The 22,566-nt window shown below is 50.2% G+C and overlaps 1 protein-coding gene across 1 annotated transcript in view; it reads right to left on the bottom strand.

The window, feature by feature from the left end:
• GRIK4 (glutamate receptor, ionotropic, kainate 4) overlaps positions 1-22,566 on the bottom strand; it is a 131,871-nt gene that overhangs the window by 46,270 nt on the left and 63,035 nt on the right. Inside the window, exons 3-6 of the mRNA XM_009994608.1 lie at positions 20,519-20,616; positions 18,156-18,321; positions 13,899-14,077; positions 10,482-10,535 (exon numbers count right to left, since the gene is read on the bottom strand). Of these exons, the coding sequence (XP_009992910.1) occupies positions 10,482-10,535; positions 13,899-14,077; positions 18,156-18,321; positions 20,519-20,616 (497 nt within the window). The remainder of the gene's footprint in view (positions 1-10,481; positions 10,536-13,898; positions 14,078-18,155; positions 18,322-20,518; positions 20,617-22,566) is intronic.

Genomic DNA, 22,566 nt, shown 5'->3' with positions numbered 1-22,566 from the left:
GGGCTCATTCTCCTGCATTTCTGCAGAGCAAAGTGGGAAGAGGCATTAAAAACAGCAAAAAAGGAGAGCTCTGTTTTGCTGCTCACATCAATGGAAGCAGTTACACGACAAAACCAGTTTCCTGGAGAAGACTCCAGCCCACCTTGTCCTATTAGCAAGAAATAATGGGGCCTTCCCTGCTAATTCCTCTTTTGCTAATTGCTAAAATGGAGCGAGAAGGTGGGAGGAATGGTTTCAGAAACTGCTGGATACCCATTCCCTCCCATCACCAACACGAATGCCTTTTGGCTCTGTGGGCTCTGAGATCTCAGGGACTCAAGTCATTTTTTTATCTTTCCTGTGTTATCCCTGCACGTAGGAACAATGTCTGTAAACCTCTGAAACATGGAGTTACAAGACTATTCCAGCCCAGCAAACTCCCACGAGACTGTGATCAGACACAGGATTAAGCACATTTTGGACACAACTGCATTAAGGTTAGGTAACATGAAATTGCCTGTGAACTATTGATTCATTTGAATGATATTATCCTCCTGCCTTCCTGACAGGTTATCCATTTACCCACGGCATCCTGTCAACCTGCACAACGAGGGCAGATGTTTAATGAGGACCTGGGCCTGAGGAGATCCTGGGTGCAAGCAGAGCAGCAGCAGATCCGTTGAGCTAAAATACAACCTCCCTCCCAAGCCTGAGCTGGAAGGGCAAATGGTGTGGGGTACAAAGTGAGAAGCTGCCTGACTGCCCTCTTGGCTTCATTAGAGCAGGAGGAAAATGAGACATGATGCACCAAAACAGCCACAGAGTTCAGGGCTTCAGTGTCAGGCCTGAGCACCCCAATCTATCTGAAGGTAGCTGAAATTAGTGCCCTTGTTTATGACACCTTTTCTTCCCTGAAAACATTTCTAAAGTCCAGAGGTTGCTCAGGCCCTGGCAGGTTTGTTATGCTGTGCTTGAATTAACAGCTCCTAGGTGAGGGAACGAGCCCTGCTGCTCTGGGTTCACATGGGGGAAACTGAGGCAGAGGCAGCGTCTGCCCTGGCCAGGCAGCAGTGGCAAAAGCTGAACACCCCAGGGTGCAGCCTCCTGGGGCTGGCTGGGGGTTCAGGTCATGCCCACCCCCTGGCTGGGCTGTTGGGAGGGACCCCCCACCCCATCACCCCACTTTCCCTGGGGAAATTCCCAAGTCCCATCAAGGATGGAGCTCAGCACCAGGCAAAGCCACCTCAGGGAGACCTGGACACGCTCCCCCTGGAACCAACAACTTGCTCTGGTTCAGATGTTCCCAGCAGCTTTTTCCCAGCTCCTGTTGGTGCTGCCTGGTCACTCAAGCTTCCATCTTTTCCCACAGCCAGTGCTCTCCACATCTGTCTCTTTCCAGGCAAGCTTCCAGCTGCAGAAAAGCCCATTTCTCTCTCTGGCAGGCTCATAAAGCATCCCCCTCTGTGACACACAGGGGCTGCATGACCTGGACACGACACTGTCCCTCCTGTCCCCTCCCTCTGCTCCAGCTCCAACCCTCTGCCCTCCTATGTTGTTCCAGCAGATGTGCACAAAGAACATCCTGCTGCAGGCCCAGGTCAGAAACAAGCAAATGAGCCATGAGCTGCCTGTGCAATGAGATGGAAATAAACCATCCTGGGGGGATACACTTCATTTGCAGGGGGATAAGAGGGAACTGGTAAGGTCAGGTTTGCTACAGAGGGCAGAAGGGTGAGAGCATCCAGATAATCCAGTAGCTCTGGGCTCAGCTTCTGTCCCTCCTTGGTTTTTCTCTCTCCTACATGGCCATTCACCACGCTTGACATTTCCAAACCCACGCTTTGCAAACACAAACTCATTTGCCACCCAAGGCCTGCACCATTCACCTGATGTCCAGAACTTGAGGCCCCATCCCTCAGCCCTGCTCCCAGCTCCCACCCTGCCCTCCTGGTGGCAAGAGGGAAGCAGGGGCAGGAAAAGGGGTGGAAAACCCTGCCCTTGGACATCTCATGTGGCTCCTCCATTCCTATAGGAAAGGGCAGGGAGGGAGAGGACAAGGGGGAAGGGATGAAAACTGGAAGAGGGAGATTGAGGTGAGAGATGAGGAGGGAATTGTGGAGTGTGAGGGTGGTGAGAGCCTGGCCCAGGTTGCCCAGGGAAGCTGTGGCTGCCCCATCCCTGGCAGTGTTGAAGGGCAGGTTGGATGGGGCTTGGAGCAGCCTGGGCTGGTGGGAGGTGTCCCTGCCCATGCAGGGGGGTGGATCTAGATGATCTTTCAGGTCCCTTCCAACCCAAACCATTCCATGAATTGAAGTACAGAAATGCTGCCCAGACCTGAGAAGCCAGACTCAGACATGTGAGTGGCTCTGCAGTGGGTGCATGGGGATTTGGTGTCAGATCCAAGGATTTCTCATTAAGATGTACTGAAGCTGACTTCTGCTCAGCTAGAAAAAACGTTCAACAGTCTGAGCACAACTGCAGTGCACACACCTGCCCTCACCTTGGCTGCCAGACAGAGCTGGGGGGCCCAGGGCTTTACAGCCAACTCTGCTCCTGTATCTCCTCTTCCTTATCTGCAGTCTGGCTGCTGCTTTTGCTGGCTAGAAAATGGCTTTCCAAGGCACTAAGAGCAAGGAGCCACCAGGGAAATAACACACCTGTCAGCAGGTTCTCTTTAAAGGGTCCCCAAGCCCTGGTGTGCCTTGTCCTATGCAAATATTTGCACCCACATTTCAGGCAAGACCAGGGCACCTGCTGAACACAGGAGGGTGCAAATCAAAGAGATGGGTGCAAACAGCATCTGCCTCATTACCTCCTATTCTCTTGCCAGTGGTTTTTTTTTCCCCTTCCTTACACTGGAACAATTTCAATAGCTGATCAGCACTTTGCCCTCCATCTCAGCCCAGCTCCTTCATGCACTGCAACCCGAGGCACAGAGAACACCACCAAAAATCATGCCAAGGCAAAATTTAAGGCACACCAACCCTGGCTGCCTGAATTCTTGCCTCCCAGTCAGTTTTTTTTCTCCCAGTCAGTTTTTTTTTGGAAGCACTCACCAAAAGTCAATGTTCTCTTCCATGAGATCTCAGAAGAGGCAGGCTCTGAGGGTATGCAGGTAAAATTAATGAACTTTTACAGGATAAAAATCCCCAGGCTTTGCTCAAACCACAGCAAATTCTGCAGCAGCACCAGGCACTGACAGCTCAGACTTTCTAACTTTTACTATGAGGCTGCAACGACTAACTAATGTGCTGTTAAATAACAACACTTAGCAATTCTATAGCACTCTATATTTTCCAAGAGCTAAGCACACATTAGCTAATTGAATAGAAAGGGGTTCCCTGGGAGACAGCACTGGAGGAGTTATTAGAGGATGAAGTCACTCTTGGGTTTCATGCAGCACTCGACCCGCATCCTCACTTTACAGCAGCAGACAAAACCTATGGAGTGACCTGAACATTTAGATCATTGAGAGGACCTGGCTAATAAAAGCCACACAGCCAAGCTCTGTAATTCATTATTTTAAAGCCACGAGCTTGGATCTTCTGGCATTACTAGCTGTGAGTTATGACTTGGAGATTTACAGGCTCTACTCTCCATTCCATTAGGAACATAAACCCACAAGGTGCAAGTTTATGACTCAAAGTCTCTCGACTCCAATGTTTGGATGGTGTGACAGCTGATGCTGACCAGGACTTGGCACCCACAAGTCCTCTCCCACCTCACTGGTGGGTTTCTGATGGAAATCTTGCCCTGCCCATTTCTCTCTGGCTCCACAACACAACGTTGCCACATCACAGTGGGGGGTGAATGTCCAAAGCCACTGTTGCCTTCCCCCATGGGGACTCCTGCCAGAGTATTATCCTGCCCACAACACAGAAGAGGAAACTGAGGCACAGAGGGAAAAAAACCCAACCAGTTAGAAACCTGACAGCACAATTCAACCTAAATGAGGCACGGATCAACAACCTGCCTTACAATGAGAAGCAGCAAAGCCAGTACTTGGATTTAAGCATATAACTAAGGAAGCATCCTTCCCAACTGGCACCAAAGTGATCCACTCCCAGACTGAAACAGACCCCACAAACCATGCCCAGGTCTTCCCTCACTATTGGCCCCACTGCCACCCATCCCACCCTCCCTCATGGGTGGGAAACAGGCTGGACTGTGTGGGAATGGCCAGCCAAACAGGGGGTGATTAGTGCCAGAACAGGCTCCCTGATAAGCCAATGTGTTTTAAACCACCGAAGCTGTGCTCCCTGGAGACTCCCCTGAGCTGCCACGCTGGGGTCTCACTTCACCAGTGGCTCCAGATAATTGCTCACCCTGCAGCAGTGAGATGGCCAGGCTGATACTCAGCGCCCTGCATCAGCTCTTGAGCTCCTTCCAGCTGCATTGTTTGAGCTGCTGATATTGCTCTGCATCCCACGTGTGTGCACAGACTGACTCGATTCTTATCACACCTTTAATAACCTGGGTCACCTGGGGAGCAGGGAGGTGGCAGCCACCACCTGCACACCAGAGAAGACTATAAATATGGGCTCTGTTTCATTTTTAGTGACTCCAAAACCTTCCCATGCCCTGCTCAACCTCACCCCATCCCAAGCCCCTGGAAGGAACAGGATTTGCTCAATTCAACCTGCACCAACACTACGATTTCCCTCTTCTTCCCTCCTCTCTCTTGCTCACACACACACAGAGTCATCCTCCTCTCTTCAGGACTTGATTGGAGTTTTGGACCTGCTGATCAGCAGCCTCCAAAACACCCTCTGTCATTGCTCAGGAGGGGAAATTCCTGATGCTGGGAGCTCAGCACTGAGCACATTCAGCCCCCTGCCCGAGGAGAAGCTGATGTACACCAGGCACAGCCTTGCCGTGGGGCCAGAACACACTGTACTGTTCCTGCTCTGATTTTACGTGGGATGGGAAGGAGAATGCTGGGCCAAGGTTTCCATTTCTCTATTAAGCCCTCACTCTGGCAAAACTTCCATTTCAAGAGTAGTTGGTGCTCAGGAAAGCTGTCATCCTCCAAACACAGGCTTTCAATTCCCATACTAAGATTGCCTGGCAAGAGCCAAACCTTCAACTGGTGCAAAGTCAGCACAGCTCTTGTGACTTCCCCACCAACCTCCCTGGATGCCAATCTGCACACCCTTGCTCACCATGGTAGGGTTAACTACAGGAGATAAAGTATCTCAACTCTTGGTTCTTCGAGCAAACAAAACTCCTAACAAACAATGTGTTGAGTCCAGAGCAAGACTCACTGACAGAGAGATGAGCAGGAGGACTACTCTTCTGACACTGGCCCAGGTTGCCCAGGGAAGCTGTGGCTGCCCCATCCCTGGCAGTGTTGAAGGGCAGGTTGGATGGGGCTTGGAGCAACCTGGGCTGGTGGGAGGTGTCCCTGCCCATGCAAAGGGGTGGATCTGGATGATTTTTAAGGTCCCTTCCAACCCAAACCATTCCATAATTCTGACTCTCTTCCTCCAGGGACCCCCAAACAGCTAAAACATGGACTCCTCCCAAGAAGCCTGGGAAGGCTTTAGGCTGCTGTGTCACTGAGGTCCCCCCATGGACTCCTCCCAAGAAGCCTGGGAAGGCTGCTGTGTCACTGAGGTCCCCTCTCAAGCTCTCTTGAACTGATGGAGATCATGGGAAGCAGCAAGAGCACAAGAAGGAAGAAAAACATGCAAATCCACAAAACACAGATGACAGAGGGTGGCTTTCCCAGGGGACTCTGATCCCTCCCACCCTCCTCCAGAACAGCAGCACACCAGGGACCACCACCCCAGCACCAGAGCCAGCCTGGCTGTGTGCTCATTGCACAGCTGGGGCACTTGGCCCCTGCAATGGTCAGTTCCTCCCAACCTGGCACCAGAGACCAATTAATCCCCTGAGATCTCTGGATCTCTTCTCCACTAGATGCAGCAGAGGAGAAACCACCTGCCTTTGCATCTCTGGATCCTGTTGCCCTCAGGGCTGAGCTGCCAAGACTGTGAATCATCCCCAAGCTCCTCTAAGAACATATTTATTTATTTACTCAAGTGGACAATATTATGTTAAGTGCTTTATGGTTTTCTTGAAAGGCTCCCTTTATTTATAAGCTATTGACAGAGTCAATAAGTTTATAATGGGCCACATGTAAAAATCAATTTCTCTGGAAGAAAAAAAAAGGGATCACAGCAACAAATGGTGCCCTTTTGAGTGGGTAAGTGGATGTGGGGAGTCTACCCAGTGCAGTGTCATTTGGCCATTCATGTCATTGCAGAGGAGCTGTGATCTCAGTGAACCTGGGGACAATTTAGGAGAACTATCCACGTATATTCTGGTTGCTCTTACCAAGCTGATACATCACAGGAGCATCAGAGCGTGCCATGTGCTAGAGTAAGGATGGGTCTGTTACCTCCCCATGCAAGGAGAGCTATTACATTTTGGAGGCTGATGTTCAACTGAGAGCACTTGAGGAGAAGACATTGCCCACGTGCCCAGGAAAAGGGATTTACTTCAATTTCTCTGCAGGGAGCCTGAGGTTTGAGGAGGGACAAATCCTCAAAAAGCAAAGAGGTCAAGTGCTGATGTTGGGACCTGAAGAACAAAGCTCTTGGAAAAGGAGGAAAGCCTGAAAAAGGAGGAAAGTGGAAAGCCTGAAAGACAAATAGGACATGACAGCAGGAGGGCAGAGGAAAAGAGAGGTTTCCTCTCAGCAGGGGGTCTGGGCTCTATCTGAGAGAACCATTTACTCAGCAACTGGAAGTCAAGCACAAGTTGGACTCTGAATAGCACATAAAGAAGACCCAAGACAGGTAGGACAGCTCAGGCAGCAAAAAGCAGGGAGGTACAGATATTGCTTCATCTAAATTCTCCATTTCTCCTGATAACTAGAGTGAGGAGAAATTGCTTTGGCAGCCTTGCAAGAAACCTGATTTGTTTGCCCCACAAGCCAACATGAACCATCGATCCAGGAGATGGTCTGGGCTCTGCAGCAAGGGAATCTGCAGCTACTGGGAATCAGGAAGGGTGGCTGCACTGGGGGGTAACATTTGGGGAAGTCTAACAAGCAAGTCCATGTTCTTGATTTGCTGAAGGGAGAGACCTGGTGCAATGGGGGTACCCACCATGGCCTGTGCTGGAGCTCACACCACAGACCCAGACAGAGCAAGAAAAGATCATTTCACCAAGACAAGGTCATTTCACCAAGCAGGACTAAAGCTCCACAGCTAATATTAAATACTAAGCTATAATCTACTGTTCCCTCTGCCTTCCTTGACATCATTCCCTCCTTCCAAAGGATGTTTCCATAATGACAAACCACCACTGGAACATGTGGTGCTGCCTGGCTGGTGTGGACACTGCTCTCCCCCTCCAGTTCCAGTGGGGCATCCAGAGCTTTGAAAAAACCTCATCCTATATGTGAAGACCAACCTCCTTATAAATTACTGAAGAAAAAAAAAAAAGGAAACAAACAAACAAACCAAAAACCAACCCCAAGCTACATCAAAACTGATTTATCTGCTCTCAGGAAATGGAATATGGCAGCTGTTTTATCAGCAACAACCTCCACACAATATTGTCAGGGAACAAAACTGCATCTAATGAATAGATCATCTGATTCAAGGCACTAGTAAAACTCCTTGACATCTTCCTTTTCACAGTAATACTTTTAATTGTTCAGTTATTTCCATCTCCTTGATTAATGTTTTGAAATGTAAAGCCAGCCTGAGGTCCATACATTGTATTTGAAAAACCAAAACACCACATGAGACAAAACCAACAACAAGCCAGAGAATTAACAAGCTAAAAGAATCAATTGTAGCACAGGTTTCTGGAGGCATCCAACACACCTCCTGCTCTGCACTGCTGATTTTAAGGATTTCCAACATTAGAAGGAACATTTATTTTGCATTTTTTTTATGCACAACAGCCTGTTTGCAATGCTGTATTTATGCACTGGCTTTATGAGTGTTATTACTATTACTAGGATTATCATAGAGCACAGTGTCACCTCCTGACACTGTGTGGGGACAGATCAAGCCTTTGCCCTGCTGGGAATGGGAAAGGGACAAGGAGCAGCTCTGAGCTCACCTCAGCACCACACAAACCAAGGGGGCAAGGAGCAGCTGGCCCCTGGGTCACTGTTTGCCATGAATCATTTCCAAATGTCAGTCCTCCCAGGAAGATGAGACCCAGAGCACCTGTGGGGAGGTGCCAGGAGGAAACTTGGGTCAAGCTGAGATATTTTTGCATGGGGACTGAGGACAAGGGGTGCTCAGTTGCCACAAGTACCCAGCACACAGCTGATGGATGTGGGGAAGGCAAAGGCACCAGACCTGCTGCTGCTCTGTTCTGCCAGCTTCATCAGGGCTCTTGGAAAATTTGTTGAGCTTCTGTTGCTGACAAAAAGGGTCCCTTGAGCTGGCTGAAGGAGGCTGATAATGAATTTGCAGGCAGGAAATTAGCCTGTGGATATTTCTCCATCAGGCTGCTCTGATGGAAATGCAGTGGGGGCTGAGGGCTCCCTCCTCATCTGCTCCCACAGCTAAAGGTTGGCACCTGCTTTCCTGTGCCACTCTGCCTCTACCTGCAGCCACCAGGCTGCCCAAGGAGGAGCTGGAACCTCCCCAAATCACCTTCCCCATGGGCTGATGCCAGGGGAGTTGCAGCAACTTGCTTATTAAATAAAATTAATGCTAGAAGACAGAAACAGAATCCCCACCTCAGGCCACCAGGCAGGTGTTTAATTCAGCATTTTATTCCCATATCTTTTTTTTTTTTTGCCTGGAATAATTCTCCATCTCCAAGTAGCATAATGCTCTCCAGACTGCCTGTTCCCCTTCTGATGGGTTCTCTCTCCATTTAAAGCCACCTTTCTGCTTGCTCCTCTTTACAGCACTTCACTATGATTTTATCCTTCCTATTAGGCAGTGATTGCAAAACCTCAGAGGGTTCATTCGAAGCTTGATAATCCCTCCAGATTTATTAGCCTAAATTGTTCACTCCCATCTCTCATCCCCATTTAAATCTTACTAATTTCCTTAAACACCTCTCCCATCTGCCTGGAGTTTGCCTGATGTCACCTTTCTTTACCTGTCCCTGCCAACAATCGACTGGTCTATTGGACAAAGTGGCAAAAGAACCTGAGTAAACAGATTAAATATCCTGTGAGAGTGAGTGGCAACAAAGTTCATTTTCTTTCTCACCTGCCAGGACTGCATTACACCTGGTGTATGGGTTTCAAAGGCAAATTTCACTTCTTGACCTCAAGTAAAAGCTGAATCACTGCCCAACACTGGTGTGGTTGGCAGTGGGGAGATGAATTTTTAGGGTTGTTTCTATTGCCCAAGCACCATCCAGGAGCACAGTGCTGGTGATGTGCAAGTAGGAATCCCTGGGCAGCAATCAGAAAGCTGACAGTTCTGTCATTTGGGGTGTTTTCTGTATTTTCTTGACTTTTCCTGCCCCTATCCCTTCTCCGCTCTCTGTCCCAGTTGCTCTCTTGGCTTCCAACCCCTCCCTTTCTCTCCCTCCCCCTCCTCCTCTCCACTCCAGCTCTCCTGCCCACACATTTGGCTCCATCCCTTCCCGTCTGTCTCCCACCCAAACACAAAGCATGATTCAGCTCTTGGCTTTCCTGGCACACACACACCCTGGCATAAATATTAATAGAAATTAGAGAATATGAGTATCATTTGGGGTTGAAAGGCACCTCCACTTAATCACCCAGCCCATCCTGCTGCACTCAGGTTTCCACCATCCCCCCAGCAGCATTAATAGGCAAGTATCTGGTCTCCCTGGCAATAGCATCTCCCTCACACTTCTTGGCAGCCCTGTTGCTGCTGCAGCAAGAGAAGTTCCTCTGCTGTTTAGTTTGGTTTTCCTCCTGCTGCTGCTCTCTAAGCCCATTGCTCTTTGCTTAGCACAGTGCTTGGGGATTTAAGCCCCTGATCCTCCCATCAAGGTTATTAGTAGCTATAAAGCCAAATCACTAAGGCTGTGTTGAAGATCTGCCCTGCTCTGCCTCTCAGCTTTTATGTTCTCATCCTGCCTTGTCCCACAGAGCTGCTCTCAGAGGCCCAGCAGAGGGACATGGTGCCCTCCACACAGAGGCCCAGGCACAGCTTGTCCCAGGGCAGGGAAGGGGCTCTGGGGGTGCCACCTCCAGCATAACCCTCCTAAACCCCCAGTCAGCAGCTGCTGGTGCTTCCCAAGGACTCACACACCTCGTCACACCAGCTCTGACCATGATATCTACAAATCCTTTGGCAGCTGCATGGGTGCTGCTGGGGCACCCCTTGGCTTTCACCTCCCAAAGGCCAGGGCAAGATCTTCCCTGGCTGATGCTCAGGTTTGCAGGAGGACCCACCTCTCCTTGCCTCCCCCACCGTGAATCCCCTGCTCCACAAGCTCGTGGCTCTTCCCAAGGCTCCCACAGGCCGGGGAGATCAGTTCCCATGAACATGACTCATAACATGCAGAGGGGAGCAAAGCTGAGAAAAATGTCTTACCAGATTAGTGAAGATATAGGTGTAATAGGCAGAGGCCATTCCCAGTTCAGCTGCCTGTGAAGGAGAGGAAAGGAGATTAGACCAGAGCCTGACAATCTTCAATCTCCACTCCAGTAAGGCAGAGACTGGTCCACATTTGCTTTGCCATCCTTATCAGTCCCCTGCAAGCCCTGCTGGCTCCCTGCAGGCAGGCAAGGGTGGGACACACACACACACACAATTTGACCTGTGAAATTCAAGTCTGGGGAACCAATTTTTTTTTGCCTCTAAGGTCTCTTCTCCCTGACAAAGCCCTGACAAAGGTGCCTGGCAGAGAGAAACCAGCCAACTCTGCCCCAAATCCCTGTGACCCCTGCTCCCTCTGGGGCACAGTGCAAAGTGACATTCAGGGATCTCTGCATGTGGCCCCATCCCCTGGGTGTATCCAGCCAAGAACAACCCCAAAGGAAGCAGCCTGGTGGAACCAAAAGCTTTTCCACCCTCAACAGCTACAGCCTGTACAGACCCTGGCAATGCAAGGTCTTGCAGCCCCTGCCCACCCCTCCAGGGCCTCCATGTGTTTGGATGTTGGTTGAGGATTGTTGTTTTGTGAGTGGGTGCTGCTTTTCTCCTCTGCAACTATTAGGAAGAAATTCTGGAGTGTGAGGGTGCTGAGAGCCTGGCCCAGGTTGCCCAGGGAAGCTGTGGCTGCCCCATCCCTGGCAGTGTTGAAGGGCAGGTTGGATGGGGCTTGGAGCAGCCTGGGCTGGTGGGAGGTGTCCCTGCCCATGCAGGGGGTTGGATCTGGATGATCCTGAAGGTCCCTTCCAACCCAAACCATTCCATGATTCTATGAACTATCAATACTTTCCCTTCCAGGGAAAGCAAAAGTTGAGAGCTCAGTGCTTGTCACCTCTCACTACAAACATGTTGGTGCAGAGAACAAGGCAGAAAAAACTCTGCTGGAGTTACAGAAAAAAGGACAGTCCTCCCAGTGGTGGCTTTCCCACATGTATCAGTCAGATTTGGGCTCCAGTCCTGCAAATTAATTAGCAGGAACGAAACCTAGTAACTCAGACTGCTTTCCAGAATTTGGGCAGGGTTGTGATGGTGACAGAAGTAGAAGGAAAAAAAAGAGGGTCTGGAGATGCAGAGAGAAGATTTTTCCATGGGATGATCCAGTCTAGAGATCACAGGACAGATCATTGAAGTCCTTTCCCAAAATTCACAATTCTCGGTATGCAAGGAGCTGGTTGTGGGAACAGATGCTGAGGGAAGTGGGGGATTCATCTGCAGATCCTCCTGAAAGCTTGTGTTTCACTGCCCAGCACAGCTGGTTTCCAGTCATGGTTCTGGACCTTGGCAAAGAGGTTCTCCCACCACTCCAGATGAATTGGAAGCAGGGAGGGAAGAACCCAAGGCAGCACCTCCTTGTCTGGTTTTAGTCCATCTCCCCCAGAAGCTGGAGAGTGGCAAGAACACAGAGTGAGTGAAGGGAAGACTCAGAGAAGGGCAGGCTGAGCTTGCACCTCTCCCCATTCCTGCCTGCTTTCTGCTATTTCTGCACAAACCTGAGGTCACCACCACTGCCCTGGGAGCAGGGAAAGCTTTGGCTGCCCAGAGTGCCCAGGGTGGCTCAGATCTGGTGGTGCCCAGCCCTTTGGTTGCACATTGTCACCTTGTCCCCTGCACAGGTGACAAAATGGACAGTCATTTCACCACAAGAGCCCCACACTCCACAGGAGGCTGCTGACCTGCCTGTCAGCTTTCTGGACAGCTGTCTCATTTTTAAGCCCCTACACAATAAAACTTGGCACCTACTTCCCTCCCTTCTCCCTTCCTGAGGACAGTGATAATGTCAGCTCATCCTCTGACCCACTTTGAAGTCAGTGAATTGGATTTTAAGGGCAGAAAATCAAAGGGAGCACTAGAGCAGTTCCTGCCAGCATCTCTCCCATCCACTCAGTGTCTCTGCTGGCAGGGGGTGGCTGGGCCAGCCTGGTAATCAAGGAAGCAACCATGTGTCTCCAGACCATATGTGGAGGGGAAGAGATGAGAAATTGCCATTTCTCTCATTGTCCAAAGTCTCCTGAGACAGGTTTGACACAAGGCCCTTCCAAACCAGTAGTGCATTTGTCTTGGTTTCTTGTCCTGTGGGGCAGGGGCCAAGGATGGACCCACTTGCTCACCAAAACCTCTCTCTCTACACTGGCTGCAACTCTATAAAGAAAATACTTCCCAGCCTCTCAAGGTGCAAGAAGTTGCCAGATCAGAACCTCATTATTTATTATTATCTTCCATTCCTTACAATCCTCTACCCAGGAAGGCTATGTTAGGTTTTACTGAACTGCTAAAAACCTTGGAGCAATCTCTGCCACCTTTATCAGGCATGGAAGGATCCTGGAGCTGGGAAGGGAGACTGCAGGTGCTCCAGGAGCTCTGCTGTGTGCCTGGGGCACCAGGAGAAAGAAGAACAAACCAAAAACATCCCCCAAACAAACAAAAAAACCCCACACACAACCCCCCCACACTAAAACCAACCAAAGCAAATAAACCAAACACCAAAAAACCCCAACTCCTGCACAGAGGGAACTAAAAAAAAACACCCCAGCAAACCAAACCACCCCAAAACCTGCCTCTTTAGAAATGCAAAATTGCATGCAGAGGGATAAAAACCTTGGGCAGGGAGGGGGGAATAATAAAAAGAGCTCTAAGGGTTCCTGTTGGCTGCCATCAGGGATAAATCTGATCTCAAGTCAAGGCTTTTGAGTGCCTGGTTCCCTGAGCCAGGACACTGTGGGTAATTCCTGTACTCACAGCCAAGGGGGATCCCACTGCTTGGGTCCCAGCTCCATGCAGGAAAGAACTTCTTGTTCCTTCCAGGATGGAACTACAGACAACTTCAGACTCCATCTGAAGCCACTGCTCAGTTTGGAAGTTGGCTATCAAAACAAGTGCTCCAGACTGCAGCAAGAGACCATTTCAATATAAACACGATTGAAATAACATCTCGGTTAATAAGACAATAATAAAGGAAGCAAAAAGTAAGAAATGTAGTTGGAGAAAAAGGAAAAAAATGGTGGACTGGTTGACTTCAGCCCTTTGTGGCTGCTTGGTGGGAAGAGGAGCCCTAAGCATGGACCATTTCTAGAGGGCAAAGACATCAGCTCAGAGCAATTAGACCATTCCTTCTGTGGCTACAGGCCTGGAAAGAGAGAGAGCAAATTGTTTTCCCCAGCAACTCCACCAGTGGCCATTTCCCTCTCAGCACAGCCCATTTCCAGTGCTCCTCCAGGGCTGGTTTCTACACTCCATTGTCACAGCACATCTGTAGGTGTCCCGAGCACAGGATCTGGCTCAGTGGTGTCACTCAACCACTCAAACCAGGACAAGTGGAAGCAGCCACACGTCCAGCTGGGCCACTCCAGAGGCTCTTACCTTCTGCAGGATGGTGTGAGACATGGAGGCGTTGGCATGCACGATGATGGTGGCTGTTTTGTCATCTCTGATCTCTTTGAGGAGGGGGGTGGGATCCCTGCTGTCATCCAGCATCCGAACCGAGAGCGTGTCCTTGGAAATGAGGAACTGCCGGAGCAACTTCTCCAGGTTTAAAAGGCCTTCAAAGAAAAGGGAGAAAATACACCAGACACCTTTAAATTGGATGCTTGGTTCCTAAAGCACTTCTCCCTTGGTCCATACTCTTCCCTGGAAGGAAGCAGCCCTGCAGTTCTGTGTCTGAGGGCTGCACAGGGAAGGATGTGGGGCTGCAGCGCAGGCTTGGGCCAGCAGGGAAAGGAGGGAGCTGCTCTCCAGACAAAATGTGGCCCCAAAGACCTCTTGGGAAGAGATAAAAACACTAGTACAAATTTGCTCAGGACCCCAGGGTCCAGACAAGTTCTCCATTATATTCCTGCATGCAGGGTTGCCCTGGTTATTGTTGGAGAATGATTCTTCCTCCTAAGCCTTTGCATCCCAAACTAAGTGTCCTGCAAGACACAACTTGGAGGTCACTTTGGAAATCCTGGAGCACTCTGATGGGGAGCTGCTGAATTCCAAGGGTAGGTGTCCCTGAGGATGGAAAGCTCTGCTGGGAGTCAGACAAAGCAGAGATCATTGCAAAAATACAGCATTAGGTCCACATAAACCCATGATTTCTAGCACAGTGCAGAAACCCTTGTGGACTGAGGATTCATGGAGCAGCACCTGGGTGTGACTGGCCACAGGAAAGAGCCAGGACTCTGGCTGCCTTTTCACTCTCACACAGGACTAGGCTCTGCCTTCAGATGAGAGTTGAAGAAAAGAAGTAATAACTAGTCAGCACCCACAGGGCTGAGTCCCGACGTCCCTGGATTTGTGCCTCAGGCACTCCCCATTGAAGTTCTCCCTGCAGCTAGGCTGTTGCAAGCACAGCTTCCTTGATGGCTAATAAGATGTCAAAGCTCCTGCTGCAGCTTTTCTTAGTCAAGACAGCATATTTGAGAGTCTGTCTCTTCTCTCCAGCTGCTGAGTTCCATCAGCAAACAATCTCCTGTCAAGTTTGATTGACCAGAGAGACCACCAGATGTAATCATTAGCCAGCCCAAGGCCCAGGGGACCAGCAGCTCTGTTCAAGGTTGCTCAGGGGTTGTGCTGGTTGTTTCCCCTGACAGCTGGGAAGAAAAATGATGATTCCCATCATCCAGCCTTGCCCTGACACCCACCAGCACTGCTCCAAACAGCTCCCTGCAGCCCGAGGGTGTGCACAAGCTTTCTGACTCCAGTGCCCTGGTCTCCTTTCCTCAGCACTGGCTGTAATTTCCTCCCTCTGCCAACCAAAGCTCCCAGAGCAGCTCCTGTGCAGTCTGTGCCCCCCTGCACTTGCCTGTGGCTGCCTTTTTGGGTTAAGATTTCCGTGGAACCACACAAAGCTTTCCACCTTGGCACTTCACAAAAGCAATTCACAAACCAGCTGCTCACTCCACACCCCAGAGAAGTGGAGTCACATCATCTCATCCCATTCACCTTTGCATCACACTTAGGCTGGCCTAAGTCCATTGACTTTGAGGGTCATTTTCTGCTTCTGCCAGGAGAAATTAAAATCAGTTCCCAGAGGATGTGACTCCTTACAGTGGTAGTATGGGCATGACAGGAGAGGACCCAGGAGTCCCATCACACAGCCTTGTACTTAAACCAAAACAGCTCTGACTTCCCCTCCTGGGACCTAAATAATAACATCCCTCAAAACAGCATCTCCTCACTGATGAGCAGACAGCTCATATGCTCCCCTTATTTGCCTCCAGAGAACCTTCCAAAAGCCCAGAGTGCCTCGAGTTAGTTGTTTAAGGACTGTGTTTCAGAGCACTGCCTGTCCCAAGGGAACACAAGGGCTTGTGCTCCTTCATGAAGTTGGATTATGCTTTTTTTCTGAGCTTCTTTATAGTCCAAGCATGTCGTGCTTCAATCCCAGCACAGATAAGGTCCTTATCAAGCACAGAGAGCAGGATACGTGAAAGGTACCCACCCCTCTTTTTACCTGGGCCTGGGAAGGACTCAGGTTGCACTAAATATTGAATTATGCAGGAATACCAGAGTAAAAGAAACTGAACGGATTCAATGCCAAGCATGTGATTTGGATGGGAGTGATTTGGTTCCCAAGGCTTGGATCCAGTTAAAGAAAGAACCTGATTCATCCCAGCTGGCATTCAGTGGGAGACACGTGCATGGTCTGGCAGGTAACTGGGGAGAGGGGCAGGGTGCAGGAGGGGTGCTGAGGTGGGGGGGGTGCTCTGTGCCTGGTACCAGCACGGGGACTGAGCTGGGAGCACCTGGCGCAGCAGGGGAGAAAAACCAATTATCTTGTCTTCCTTTTTTTGCTTAAGGTTAAGGTGAGACAATGAAAAACTCCACACTAGAAGTAAGGCAGGAGACCATTTGCATGATTTAATTGCATCATTTGGGGTCGGATCCTCTGCTGAGCTACATCTGAACATGTTTACTGAAGGCAATTTGCTGATTTACATGGGCTGAGGACGTGGTCTCCTCAGGGGGCAAAAAGCAAAAGGAAAATGCAAAAAAATTAATATACATTCTTATCTGTTGAATCCCCGTGCAGGGATTTGCCACAACACCCTGTTACTTGCACAGCTGGGGGGGTGAGTTTGCCCAGGGCCAGCTGGAATAGAAGCTGCCAGTCGTTTGTACCTGTCAGAGCCTGCTCCTGCCAGGGCCACAGAACCACAGAATGGTTTGGGTGGGAAGGGACCAAAGAATCACAGAACATGCTGAGTTGGAGGGGACCCATCAGGACCATCGAGTCCAACTCCTCTGTGTAGGGCACCCCAAGAATCACCCCATGTGCCTGAGAGCATCATCCAAGTGCTTTGTGAACTCAGGCAGGCTTGGTGCTGTGACCACTGCTCTGGGGAGCTGGTTCCAGTGATCAACCTCCCTCTGGGTGAAAAACCTTTTCCTAATATCCAACCTAAACCTCCTCTGATGCAGCTTCACTGACCCACGTGCCTTTCCAAGCCTCTCTTCCAGGCTTGTTTGAGTGGTGAACTTGAGCTCTAACGAATCTGGCTCCAGGATCATAAAAGCCACATCAGTGTGGTTACTACACACCAGCTACCTACACCCTGACCTTAACAAGCACAGGACACACTTGACTGCTTCTAACCAGTGGGATGCAGAGCCTGCTCCTGCCACAGCAGCACTTATGCAGGAGGAACCTGGTCCTGCTGAGGTGAAAGCTCCAGCATCCAGATGCACCATGACCAGCAGATCAATGGCTGCAGAGCCCAGGAGGGTCTACAATGTATTGACTATTCACCAAGTCCTGCTTTTAAGCCACAAACTGCACGTGGGTTGAGGAAAGACATATTTCAAAAAGCTTCACTTGCTTAAAATAATCTCCAGAAACAAGGTTAAGCCTTTCTTTTTTTTCCCCCCTCTTCTAAAAACCCCATCTGTGCAAGCAAAACACTCCTCAGATTGTCAAACAGAAGGCAGGCAAGTCTCTCCCCATCCCCTTTCCTCCTCTCACAAACACCTCCATGGGGCAACAGGGTTGAAAACCTGCCCCATAGGTCTCTGCTTCAGGCTCACCTGCTGCCCACAGGAGGGACCCTGTCACCACTGCCAGGTAGGCCTTCTACTCAGCTCTTGTGAGACCCCACCTGGAGCACTGTGACCAGGTCTGGAGCCCCCAACATCAGAAGGACATGAAGCAAGTGGAGAGAGTCCAGAGGAGGCCACAGAGATAATCAGAGGCTAGAGCTGCTCTGCTCTGGAGCCAGGCTGGGAGAGCTGGGGTGTTCAGCCTGGAGAAGAGAAGGCTCCAGGGAGACCTTAGAGCAGCTTCCAGGGCCTGAAGGGGCTCCAGGAAAGCTGGGGAGGGACTTGGGACAAGGGCAGGGAGGGAGAGGACAAGGGGGGATGGATGAAAACTGTAAGAGGGAGATTGAGGTGAGAGATGAGGAGGGAATTGTGGAGTGTGAGGGTGGTGAGAGCCTGGCCCATGTTGCCCAGGGAAGCTGTGGCTGCCCCATCCCTGGCAGTGTTGAAGGGCAGGTTGGATGGGGCTTGGAGCATCCTGGGCTGGTGGGAGGTGTCCCTGCCCATGCAGGGGGTTGGATCTGGATGATCTTGAAGGTCCTCTCCAAAGCAAACTATTCTGAGACATTCTGACAAGCAGGGAGCACCCTGGCCATGACTTACATTCAGCTTTGGCACAGATGAGACAGGCTGTGGTGCAGTTGAAGAAATTCAGGATCCCTGCCACGGCCACACTGATATCTGTGTTGCTGGGGTGGAGGTTGAGGGTGGTGAACCTCTGGAGCTGCAGCTTCAGGAACTCCTCTGGGGCCACTTTGAAGTGAGGAACCTACATGGGGAGGAGAGGGAAAGGAAACATGATGAAAGAGGCAAAAAGAAAGAAAACCAAATAAATCTACCCCAAAGGACCTTTGGGGTGAAATGCACAGTGGGCAGGAAGTGAAGTATCCCAATAAAAGTGCAGAAGCACCATTGGAGTGAGGAGAGGAGGGTGGCATTTGTGCAACAGCAGAGGAAAATAATTATCACAGCAACAAGAAGCCATGGGAAGGAGTGATCAGGAAAAGTCTTGCTGAGCCACTCAGAGAAATGCAACAGGGGCTGTGATTACAGTACAGGAAACCAGTCTGGATTAGTTCAACCTAATTAGCCTGGCCACTAATTGTGACTGGGCCTACACTTCATTTTGGGCTGGCTGCCTGGGTGAACAGGGAGGGTGCTCAGCAGAGCCCCCAGCCCTTTGCTGTGTGCCTGATGGATGAAGAGCTCCAACTCAACCTCTGCCTGCAGCCCTGGTGTGTCCTCAGGTAATTAGGAGAGATGAAGGGAAGAGCAGGATGACCCTGAGCTGGCAAAGCTGAGGGGACAGAGAGAGAGAGAAAGGCAGATGCAGCAGCCAGAAGCTTTGGGCTTTTTGGATCAGCAGAGAGGTAACAGGTGGCCACATGGTGGGCAAGCTCCAGATCCTGACCACGAGTCCTAATAATGCTGAGCTTGTCATCAATACAGTGGAGCAGGAGGTGGGAGAGGGATCCTGTTTCCCAGGGAATTGGGGAAAGGGGGAGCAGGGAAGCTGTAGGGGCAGCTCTGCCCCACACCTGGCAGCTTTGGCCACAGGGAGTGGGTAGGCAGATAGATCAAGCTCAGACACTGGGGATTCAACCAAAGAAAGAGAAGGAATATTGTTTTCCTCTCACTGAGTGAATTATTTGGAGGAAACAGAAGATGGAGAAAGGAAACATCTGCTTCAGCTTCATTAGGCAAGTGTCAAGGTCTCTTTTCCTCCATTATTAGTCCTTCTGGAAGGTATCATCCCATGCCTCCCATCTATCTCCTCCTGGGAAAGGCTGTTAGTAGGTTGTGATGGCTGCTTTACTGACAGCATGAGCTGTTTGGTTGGCAACAGGAAAGTTACAGGTAAAATCCCAGGGAGTTACTGCAGGTTTACCTCCCTAGGAGGGCAGCTGAGATCAAGCTGGAGAATCAAACACCTTAGATGTGCACTAGTACTCACCTGCCATTTCTGAAGGAAAAAAAAAAGACATGAAGAGACTTGGATCAGAGACTCAGGCTGCATAAGAATTTCAGGGGGAACTTGCAGAGTTCCTGCAGAGTTGCCTGGGATGGATGGAGTTCATGTCTGGGACAGTGAACTGGAGAAAGCACTAGGAAATGCTCTCAAGAGACACATCCTGCTGTAACCCAGGGCACTAAGTCTAAAAGACCTCTTCAACACTTCTGATTCTCAGGGAAGAAGGAACAGCAGTCATTTGTGAATGTGAGTTATTTACAGTGCTCAGTTCCAGGCACACCCCTCCTTGGGGCCTGAGCTCCAGAGAGGCTCCACTAAATGAGATATGTTATCTGGCTTTAAAGGGATGAACTATGAGAGGTGAACTCAATTTCTTTTCCCAGAGCAGAGCCAGATCAGTGTAAGATGGTTCAAGACTTATAAAATATTAAGTTAGGCCCATAGTCTGGACACAGATAAAAAGGGGTTGCATTGATGGAACAGCTGCACACAGGAAGGGGTGGCAGCTTTCCAGGTGAGTGTGCAAAGTCATGTCACACCCAGGAGCTTTGGCCAGGATGTCCATCCACCAGGGCAAGCTGAGGTTCTTGCAGCCCTCAGTCAGCAGGGATATGGTTCAGATCTGGTTTGGGTGTGAAAGAAGCTGAAGGGAAAGGTGATACAGATGCAAACAAGGGCAAGGTAGGCAGAAAAGAGAGAGGAAACAGAAAAGGAAAGAGCTGCCAGAATATGTGCATTAGGAGAAGGGGTGAGGAACCTGGTGGCAACTCTGCTCCTTAGGAGCCATGGAAGAGGATGTGAAGGACAGTGCAGCAGGTAAGAAGGCTACAGCAAGTTATCTGAGCTAAGGATGTCCTGGGGTGCTACAGGCAGGTACCCCCCTACCCCTAATGCCCTCCCAGCCCTGGGCAGCCACCAGGCAGGAGGACCTTGGGGCAGAGTCAGTTGGTGTCAGGGCACAGATTTTACTCCAACACTGGACATCTCTACTTACCTCTTTCTCCCCACAGATATTGCTGATAATAGAGCTTGAGGCTGGGCTTGAGGAAGGTCCTAGGACACCCACCACTCCTTTGGGGAGAATCTGGCACACTGTGAACATCAAAGAGAGGAAACAGGCATTAGACTCCATCCTCAATTTCCAGCTGACAGCTGTGCTCACAGCATCTGCTGGGGACACAGGATTGACTCCTTCACCCCACATGTCTCATTTATCTCCCCCCAAATCCCTGTATTCCCTCTGAAGCACTGTCACCCTGCCTGTGACACCCTACTCTCCATCTTTCCCCAGCCTCTCTAAATCTCACCTGAAAGGTCCCCAAAGTCCTGGTATCCTCAGCTCTCACTCAGAACTAGGGTCTCTCTCTTAGAGCATCACTTTTTGGTCTCATCTGCTGTGCTCAAAGATAAAACATTAACCCAAATTTATGGAAGATGCTAAACACAGCAGTGACCCAGCTTCAAAGCATCATTTAGCAGCAAACAAACTTGTATGAATTACTTCCCTCATCCTCTGCAGGGCTCAGTGGTAATAATAAGGATCTTATTACTGGTTTTCACTTGTTGTATGTGGTTTGTTTTTTTTTCCTGGAGGGAGTTCATCTCCTGGCTTCATGCCACCAGGGTTAGCAAGACACTAAAAAGACCCTGTCAAAATGAAGTTGTTCAATCTCTTCCCTCAAGCTTCCCAAATTTAAACTGCAACCTCTTGTCCTTTGCATTCACAGAGCAAATGTAGGGGAATGGCACTCCGAGCACCCCAGCTGCTGCCACCTCCCCACTGCCACCCCGAGCAGCCACAGAAGCCTCCTCCAGAGCAGCCTGTGCAGGCAAAGCCTCAGGAACAGAAGGTGAGAGCCCCTCGTGCCAGGATCCCTGGGCTCCAAAAGCCTCATCTCAACACGTGCTGCCCACTGTTGCTCAGGAGCAGCAGCTGCCTCAGCAGGACCACACACCCAGCTCCTTCCTCCCAGGACTGACAATCACAGAATCACAGAATGGTTTGGGTTGGAAGGGACCTTCAAGATCATCCAGTCCCACCCCCCTGCATGGGCAGGGACACCTCCCACCAGCCCAGGCTGCTCCAAGCCCCATCCAACCTGCCCTTCAACACTGCCAGGGATGGGGCAGCCACAGCTTCCCTGGGCAACCTGGGCCAGGCTCTCACCACCCTCACACTCCACAATTCCCTCCTCATCTCTCACCTCAATCTCCCTCTTCCAGTTTTCATCCATCCCCCCTTGTCTTCTCCCTCCCTGCCCTTGTCCCAAGTCCCTCCCCAGCTTTCCTATAGGCCATAAAGCCACATTTGCTCAACTGGCCTCAAGTGACCACTTTCTGATGAAAGGGGATACCATGAGGGAGAAAGGAAGCAGCAGAACCACGTATCAGTTCTGGTTAGAGACAGTTCCCAGCATTTCCATTTCAGCAAGTGAATGTCTACAGTCTGCTTTCTGTGGATCAGCTACCCAAGGTGCTCATCTTTGGCCTCAGACTTCATACCTCTGCACAGCCTCATGACTGGAATATGAGGCCAACCAAAAGCTGAGGACTCAGCTGGTCACTTTGGGGAACTGGTTTTAGCTCTCTCCAAATGCCTTTTGAAGGAAAAACTTTATACACTCCCAGGTCCCCCCATGCACTGATTGCTCTGACTTCTTCCCCAAAGAGCCAACAACGTGCAATCATCTTCTCTTGGGTTTCCCTTCCTCCCATGCTCTTTCATCCTCCACCATCTCAATCTGCTACAGAACAAGCAGTACTTTTCTGTGGCATCTTCAAAGGAATCCAGCCCTTGCTTTTGCTCTGTGCTTAAAAATTTAGAGGCACTTACATCTCTTCAGAAGATCCTTTTAAGTAAGAGCAGCAGCAATTTGAAAGCCCCACATGAAGTCTCAGCCCCTCTCAGCCACACCAAACCCTTTGGGTGCTCTGAAGTTCAGGATCTAGGAGGAAGGAGCTGCTCCAAGTTCTCTTTTATCCCCAGGTCAATAATCCTGGGGGAATTTTGTTGTGCAAGGAGGTGAAAGTTTGTTGAGCACT

Source organism: Chaetura pelagica, unplaced genomic scaffold (assembly GCF_000747805.2).
Source record: "Chaetura pelagica isolate M959 unplaced genomic scaffold, ChaPel_1.0 scaffold583, whole genome shotgun sequence".
Lineage (NCBI taxonomy): Eukaryota > Metazoa > Chordata > Aves > Apodiformes > Apodidae > Chaetura > Chaetura pelagica.
The sequence above is the reverse complement of the archived record's forward strand: the minus strand, read 5'-3'. Positions and strand labels throughout refer to the sequence as shown.